This window comes from Marmota marmota, unplaced genomic scaffold (genome assembly GCF_001458135.2).
Source record: "Marmota marmota marmota unplaced genomic scaffold, marMar, whole genome shotgun sequence".
Classification (NCBI taxonomy): Eukaryota; Metazoa; Chordata; class Mammalia; order Rodentia; family Sciuridae; genus Marmota; species Marmota marmota.
Genome location: NW_026000082.1, coordinates 30,523,383 through 30,532,014, shown reverse-complemented (window position 1 = coordinate 30,532,014; position 8,632 = coordinate 30,523,383). Strand labels below are relative to the sequence as shown.

General features: G+C 43.5%; 1 protein-coding gene across 1 annotated transcript in view; it reads right to left on the bottom strand.

Moving 5' to 3' along the window:
- Sync (syncoilin, intermediate filament protein) overlaps window positions 1–7,637 on the bottom strand; it is a 20,980-nt gene extending 13,343 nt beyond the window's left edge. Inside the window, 2 exon segments of the mRNA XM_048815822.1 lie at window positions 2,061–3,240; window positions 7,538–7,637. Of these exon segments, the coding sequence (XP_048671779.1) occupies window positions 2,061–3,240; window positions 7,538–7,593 (1,236 nt within the window). The 5' untranslated portion in view covers window positions 7,594–7,637.
- Between the last annotated feature and the right edge of the window lie 995 nt (window positions 7,638–8,632).

The window sequence follows — 8,632 nt, the reverse complement described above, 5'->3', positions numbered from 1 at the left end:
TCAATAAATGGGATGGATTCAAACTAAAAAAACTTCTTCTCAGCAAAGGAAACAAACAATAATATGATGAGAGAGCCTAGAAAAAAAAAAAAAAAAAAAAAACAAAACTTTATTTTGAGACAGGGTCTCCCTAAATGGCTCAGGCTGGCCTGGAACATGTGGTTCTCTTGCCTCAGCCTCCAGAATCACTGGGTTTGTAGGTGTATGCCTCCATACCTGGCATAAAGTTTATTCAAAGAAGTGCATATTTCAAGAGACAAAAATACTGCTCTGACTGGAAAATTGAGATTACTGGTGAAATAAAATTTGATGTAATTTTCTGTAAACTATATAATAAAATGTTGTTAAATATGAAAAAAAATACTGCTCTGAAAGACCCCATACAGCCAACCACAGTGTCACATGTCTATAATCCTAACAGTGACTTGGGAGGTTGTGACAGAGGAATCACAAGTTCAATGCTATCTGCAGCAATTTAGCAAGACCCTATCTCAAAATTAACAAAAAAGACTTGGGGCTGTTTCTCCCTCTGGAATTGGCCCACATTTTCCCTTGAATGTATATTCCTTGCTTTACCCCAAACCACCTCACAGCCCATATTTACCCTAGAAGTACCCTCTGCTTTCCTAAATAAACCTCTAAGTTGTAATGTGGTAATGCATGCCTATAATTGTAGCAACTCAGGAGGAGGAGGCAGGAGGATAACAAGTTTGAGGCCAGCCTCAGCAATTTAGTAAGGTCCTAAGCAACTTAGCGAGACCCTGTCTCAAATTAGAACTGGATTAGAATGGCTCATATTTAATCAGAAATAACTTGAATACAAGAGAGATGGTGACACGCACAGAAAAGGAAAACAAGGAATAGAGATTTATAGATTTCATCCCAGTCTATAGACTGAACAAAACAACTACAACTGACCAACTATAACTCAGTGATAAAGCATCCCTACCCCTGGATTCAATTCCCAGTACAATTTTTTTTTTTTAAATAAAAAGTTTCTTGTTTATGTCTTTGGGGGAAAAAAAGCAGGGGAGGGGAGAACTGGGAATGTAGCTCAGGAGTAAAGCATCCCTGCATGGGTTCAATCCCCAGTACCAAAAGAAAAATTGAAAAAGCCCCACACAGCTGGGCACAGTTGCAGATCCCTATAATCCCAGCTATTTGGGAAGATGAGGCAGGTGAATGCCAAATTAGAAGCCAGCCTGAGAAATTCAGCAAGACCTTGCCTCTTCAAAATAAATACAAAGTCCCACAACAAAGTCTCATAGTGCTCAGCAACACCTAACTCAGCACTTACCTGATGTGTCCTGAGCCCTGAGTAGCAGACAATATAGAGGTAAGTTAAACACTGCCGCTACCTTCCCAAAGCCCACAGTCTACGGGAAAGGCAGACGTAATTGTTTATTCACTTAGTATTTATATTCCACTGTTCTAAAAAGGGATTAGAACTGGCTCACACTTAATCAGAAATAACTTGAATACGAGGGAGACGGTGACATGCACAAAAAAGGAAAAAAAGGAATAGAGATTTATAGATTTTATCCCAGTCTAAAGACTGAAGAGCTTTAAGGTAGAGGTTGGATGGATGGGACTTAAGGGTGGAGAGGAGGGATGAATTCATTCCATCTGGCCTCATTCCCTCCAGCTCTCCACATACCCAAGTGTGACTCATTCACTATTCAGTTAGAATTAGAAAAAGAAACCTAGGAAGGAGCACTGAAATACTTGGGGTGGGGTTGGGTTGGGTTGGTTCAAATACAGCATCAGTCTCCTCATCTAAAAGATGAGAATGCTTGTAGTATTAATGTAAAGATCAAATGAGACAGTTGGTGTGAAAATGCTGTGTGAACTAAAAGAGTGCAAGTAATTTCAGCTCCTAACACAGGCCTGACTGAAGGAGGTGAATGAAGAATGGAGTCAAGACATGAGTGAATGGCCCCAGAGAATGCATTGTTCTTCCTACACAGGATAGTATCCTCCAAGCCCAAAGACATTAGATTCTGACCACCCTCTCCTTCCTGGTAGAAGACCTCTCTTCCTTTCACAACCAGTGGGCCTACCTTGTACTGCTGCACTTCTTCATCTCGTTTTTGCCTCACAAGTGTGATCTGGTCCTCCAGGTTCCTGTTTTGCAGGTGGAGCTGCCGGGCCTCTGCTTGCAGGGGTCTCAGAGCCTCCTTCATCTCCTGGATCTCAGCCTGGGTTTTCTGCAGAGCTTTGGTCCCTGCTTCTTTCCTCTCCAGGAGCCGCAGCAGTTGAGGTTCATACTCTTCCTCCAGGCCCTGGCGGTTCTCTGCCATGAGATTTTCAAACTGGGCAGACAGCCGGCGGCTTTCTTGGATAAAGTGCCCATCCCTTTGGTTTGGGGGTGCTTCTAGTTGTTGCCTTAACTGCGCCTTCTGCTTCTGATAGGCATCCCGGAGTTGGACCAGTTCCTCCGAGAGCTGGGCTGCCCTAGTAGTTAGCACTTCCCGGAAATCAGCAAACTGAGCCACATCCTGCTGGCGGCACTCCAGCTGGTACTGGTAGGCCACACATTCCTTGGTCACCTTGAACAATTTCTGTTTGACCAGTCGGATCTCCTCCCTGAGCCCATCCCTCTCCAGCTCTGCCTGGGCATGCAGCTTGTAGGCAGCCAGGATGTCCTGATGGACTTGCTGTACCTCCTGCAGAGCTGGTTCACGGAGCAGCACAAGTTCATGGATGAGCTGATCCCGCTCCTCTTCCAGCTGGGCCACTGCTTGTACACACTGCTGGAAACGGCCCTCTAGCAGTTCCAGGTCTGCCATGCTTAGGTTGTCCTCTGTGCTGGGGCTTAACCCTGCTCTGAGGCTCTCCTCACGGCAACATTTCTCTTCTTTTGCCAGCATCTCTCCATCACAAACAATCAGCCCTGGGCTGGGACTCTTTGCTGGCTCTGCAGTCTGCTCCACAAACTGTATCTCATCTGGCTTCACAGTCTCTTCCACATACTCTTCTGGACTTGCAAGCTCTTCCACATACAGTGTCTCCTCTGGCTGCCTGGGCTCCTCAATATAAAGTGTCTCCTCTGGCTTCTCTGTCTCTTCTACGTAGAGCGGTGTCTCTTCAAAGTCTCCTGTGTCATCAAGGTAAAGAATGTCTTCTAGGTTCACAGTTCCCTCCGAAGATAGTGTAACTTCTGGGTTCACAGTCTTGGACTCATTCCAGGATTCAGGATTCTCTTCTTGAAGAGGAGAATTGGACTCTGCTCTTGTTTCTCTGCAAAATAAATTATTTATTTAAAGTGAAAGGGGAGCTGTAGTTATAGCTCAATGGTAGAGTGCTTGCCTAGAACATGTGAGACACTAGGTTTGATCCTCAGCACCACATAAAAATAAATAAAATAAAGGTATTGTGACTATCTACAACTAAAAAATATTTTTAAAATAAATAAATAAAAATAAAGTGAGGGCTGGGGATATAGTCAGTTGGTAGACTGCTTGCCTCGCATGCACAAGGCCCTGCATTTAATCCCCAGCACCACAAATAAATTAATTAATTAATAAAGTGAAAGGGTTCCAAATATGGTAGGATGGTTTTTGACAGAACCATCAGCCACAGGTCAATTTTTTAATGTTTTTATTAGTGCATTATAATATACATAGTAGTGGGAATCATTTTGACATTATCATACATGCAAGAAATATAATTTGCTCCATTTGAGTCCCCAGTGCTTCCTCTTTCCCTCCCCTCCTCCCTCTCCCTATTCCCCTTCCTTTACTGGTCTTCCTTGTATTCATTTTTTGTTCTTTTAATTGCTGCTTTATAGATATACATAAAGATGAAATTCACTGTGGAACATTCATATATGTACAGTAGAAGACAGGAAATAATGGAGATCAGAGCCAAAATTAATGAAATTGAGAATAAAAAAAAATAATACAATCAGTGCAACAAAGGGTTAGTTCTGTGAAACGATAAATTCCCTTATCTGGTCCCTTCCCTCTATTGATCTACCCCCTCCACATATAGGGTCCATTGTTTTGATCCCCTCATAGCATCCCCTCAAAGTCACTACCTCATCTCTTTTACATAATTTAAAGGAGAGGAAACTCACACTTGAGCCTCTACTATAATTGATACTAAGATTGATTAATCCTTAGCCAAACTATCCAGAAGAGAGAAGACCCAAATCAACAAATTAGAGATGAAAAGGGAGATATCACCACAGACACTTCTGTAATCCAGAAGATCATTAGAAATCATTTTGAAAATTTATATGCCAATAAATTGGAAAATCTATAAGACATTGACAAATCTCTAGACAAATATGAGCTGCTCAAATTGAATCAGGAAAATAGAGAAAACCTAAACAGATCAATATCAAATGAGATTGAAGCAGCAACTAAAAGTTGTGGCTCAGAGGTAGAGCACTCACCTACATGCATGAGGTACTGGGTTTGATCCTCAGCGCCACATAAAAATAAAGATATTGGGTTCACCTGTAACTTTAAAAAAAAAAAAAGTCTTCCAGGACTGGGGCTGGTACAGCACCTGCCTAGCATGTGTGAGGCACTGGATTTGATCCTCAGCACCACATGTAAAAATAAATCAATCAAATAAAGCTGTGTATCCATATACAAGTAAAAAAAAATATTTGAAAACAAAGTCTTCCAACAAAGAAAAGCCCAGGACAAGATGGATTCTCAGCTGAGATCTACTAGATTTTTAAAAATATATATATTGTTTTAGTTGCAGATGGACACAATACATTTATTTTTTTAAAAAATATTTATTTCTTAGGTGTAGATGGACTCAACACAATGCTTTTATTTTTATGTGATGCTAGGCAAGCACTCTACCAATGAGCCACAATCCCAGCCCCACAATACATTTATTTTATTTATTTATATGTGGTGCTGAGGATGAAACCCAGTGCCTCACACATGCTAGGCAAGTGCTTTACCACTGAGCCACAGCCCCAACCCTGAGATCTACCAGACTTTTAAAGAAGAACTAACACCAGTCTTCCTCAAAAAGGAGGGCACAGTCCTAAAAACAATTATGAAGCCAATATAATCCAAGTATTAAAACCAGACAAAGTCGCATCAAGGAAAGAAAACTAAAGACCAATATTCCTGATAGAATAACACAGAAACCAAAGACATAGACTCCAGCAGATTCTCAAATCAAGGCTCCTTTTCCTGTATTGATCTGGTGCCTCTGCACACACAGTCCATTGTTTTGATTCCCTAAAAGCACCCCCTCAAAGTCACTGTCTCATCTGTTTACATAACTTCAAAGACAAGAAACTTACACCTGAGCCTCTACTATGTGCTTCATAGTAGAGTAAAATTCTAATGTTGAAGTAGAAACTTCTTTCTTGCAATACTTGCCTGCTGGACTTGATTCTCCCTTTGGAATCAGACAATTCTGCTTTTCCACGTATGTTCTTTGAACACTTAAAGATAACTAACTCAGAGGCTAGGGAGATAGCCCAGTGGTCAAGCATGTACTTGGCATGCGCAAAGCCCCATAGGTTCAATCCCTAACACCAAAAAATAAAAAGATAACTAATTTACCTTTCAATTACTGCATACATGCCAAAGTTTCCTCTGCCCTCCTTATTTGAATCACTTCCTCTGACCAGGCTCCATATTGTTACTATCCCTTGAGGATGAGTATTAAAAGCAGTAGGTGTGGTCGGATGTGGTGGCACTCACCTGTAATCCCAGTGGTTTGGGAGGCTGAGGTAGGAGGATTGGGAGTTCCAAGCTAGCCTCAGCAACTTAGGCCCTAAACAACTAAGAAAGACCCCTGTCTCTAAATAAAATATTTTTAAAAGGGTTGGGGATGCGGTTTAGTGGTTGAGTGTACCTGGATTCGATCCCCTATACAAAAAAAAAAAAAAAAAAAGTCCATAGACACTAAAATCCTATTGAGGCAGCCAAGATTTCCTTAGAATATAGGGCAGCTCCATCATATTCTCCCTGTCCCCACCTCTGGTACTGGGGATTGAACCCAGGGTGTTTCACCACTGAGTTACATCCCCAACCCTTTTTATTTTTAGACAGGGTCTTGCTAAATTGATAGGCTGGCTGTGAATTTGCAATCCTCCTGCCTCAGCTGCCCTACTTGCTGAGATTACAGGCATGTGCCACCACACTCAGCTATACCAACCTTCTAATGGCTTCTTCCCTGTCCTCACCTAATGTATTCTCTACAGGGCCACAGTTCACTTGCTACACCCTAATGTTGCTCCACTTCACAATTTCATGTGGCTCCAACTTACCTTTTTTAGCCTCAGCTCACATTACTCCTGCAACCCACCCCATGCCTGACAACCCAGAACATGTGTTAACTTTTCACACTTCCCACTCTGAGCCCACAATGACTGAAGGATCCAATGGCTGAGAAATGCAGCTTCTCAAACACCACCTGCCTAGAGAACAGCCCTGTACTACACAGAAAGGTCAAGCTCCTGGCGCCAGTAAGACACACCTGCTCAGTCAGCCAGGCCCACTCTGCTACTCAACAGAGACCTGCTTTCCCAGCCAATGGCCCTCCCATCATGCTCCTGCTGAGGCCTCCATCTTGGAATGATTTAACCACATTCAAGGTACTATTCTAAGCATTTTACATGAGTACTTTCTTTAAAAACAAACAAACAAACAAAAAACATATTTTTAGTTGTAGGTGGACATAATATCTTTTTAAAAAAAAAACATTTATTTTTTTAGTTTTTAGGTGGACATAATATCTCTATTTTACATTTATGTGGTGCTGAGGATTGAACTCAGTGCCTCATGCATGGTAGGCAAGTGCTTTACCACTGAGCCACAATCCCAGTCCTGGACACAATATCTTTATTTTATTTTTATGTGGTGCTGAGGATTGAACCCAGTGCCTCATGCATACTAGGAGAGCGCTCTACCTCTGAGCCACAACCTTAGCCCCATGAATACTTTCTTATAGAATATTCCTCTATTATCCCCATTGTATAGATGAAGAAGCTGAAGCACAAAGAAAAAGAGGAACTCACTGGAAGTTCCACAATTCATACAAGTGGCAGACAGGCCTAAAGAAGGCCACAGTACTTACCACTCTCTGCCTAGCATAGGTGTGATGTCTGGAAGAAGTAAATGTGGTATGGCACATATAATAGGGCTTGGAACATAGTGGTCAAAAACAACTATCTTAGGGCTGGGGTGTGGCTCAGGGATAGAGTGCTTGCCTAGCATGCACTGACGCTCTGGGTTGAATTCCCAGCACCAAAAAGGAAAAAAAGAAAAGAAAAGAAAGGAAAGCTTTCTATTTACTGAAATTTCTATTCATCTTTCAAGACTTGCTCAAACTCTTATCTCCTCTGGGAAGTTATTTCCCAAACAAGATCCACCTAGGTCCTCACAACACTGAATGCAGCTCATCTTGCGCGCAGTTCTTTGCATTACAGAAGTGCATGTGTCTGTCTCACTGATAGTGAATTTCCTAAAAACAGTTATATTCTCCTTCCCAGGAGTGGGGTCCTTAAAAGGAAGGCAAGAAGAAATGACTGATCTTCAAAGAGGAAACTTACCCAAGGTCAAGTGGTAAAGCTGGAGTAGAACCCAGGCTTCCTGACTCTCTGGCCATGCTGTCACTCCACCCAGGGTACCAGATGCTGTGCTCACACAGCTGCCTCTACTAAGCAGGGCAAGAAGCACATTATGGGAGACTAAGGGGAGAGGGATGAGTTTGGCCAGGACCCCTGACCTCAGGCTTTCTTGAGCCCAGGCAGTCTGCTTCTGCCACTCTATCCCTGTTCCCAGACGACTCCAGCAGCTCCCTAACACTGTCTGTTCCTCAGGAATTTGGCTGGGAGTGTGTGTGTGACACTGTGCAGGCAAGAATACATCTATTTGACTCTGTGTACACCTCTATGTGTACACAGCAGTACAGGCGATTGAACGTGATCCACATGAGGAATGTGACTGTGGAGGGATGTCAAGAGTATGTATTTGTACCTCCACCTTCTTGGTACACTGGAAAATCCCAGGGCTACAGCCTGAGGTGGAGAAAAATACTCCCCACTCATTCCCAAATCCCTTGGCCACAGGTCCCTTCCCCTAACCAGTGGTAAGCTAACAATGTGGACAGAGTAGCAGCTGTCCCTTCTAGTCCCTGCCCAGCCAGAACCCTCCTGCTGCTCCAGGGCAAATAGACCCTCCCCACCCCCATCCCAATTAGACAGGAGAGAACAAGCTGCCGACCAGACTTTTTAACTTCAAATTGGCAAATGCCCAACCTTGCACCAAGTGGCTTCACCCAGCGAATCCACAACTGGTTGCCCCAGTTGACATTCCCAGTTGACATTTGGAGTTGAGGAATGACAGAAAACGAGTATTGTCTTTGGATACATGGGCAGGTTGATTTTGAGCAGATTATAGCCCGAAAGGGTTAATTCTCACGCGCCCTTGGGAGGGGGAGGGGGATTATAAAAAGCTACTGATCAAGGAAGGTCCCGTGACCCCGAGTCAGAGCTCCCCATCTCCCTTGGATGAGCGGCTCCGCCCCGTGCCCCACCCCGGCTGGACCACTACCCCCAGCCTGGTGAAGGGGCTGCGGGTGGGGGAAGGGAATACGTCCAACACCCCCTCCCCAAAGGGGAGGCGATACAAGCCTGGACTGTCCT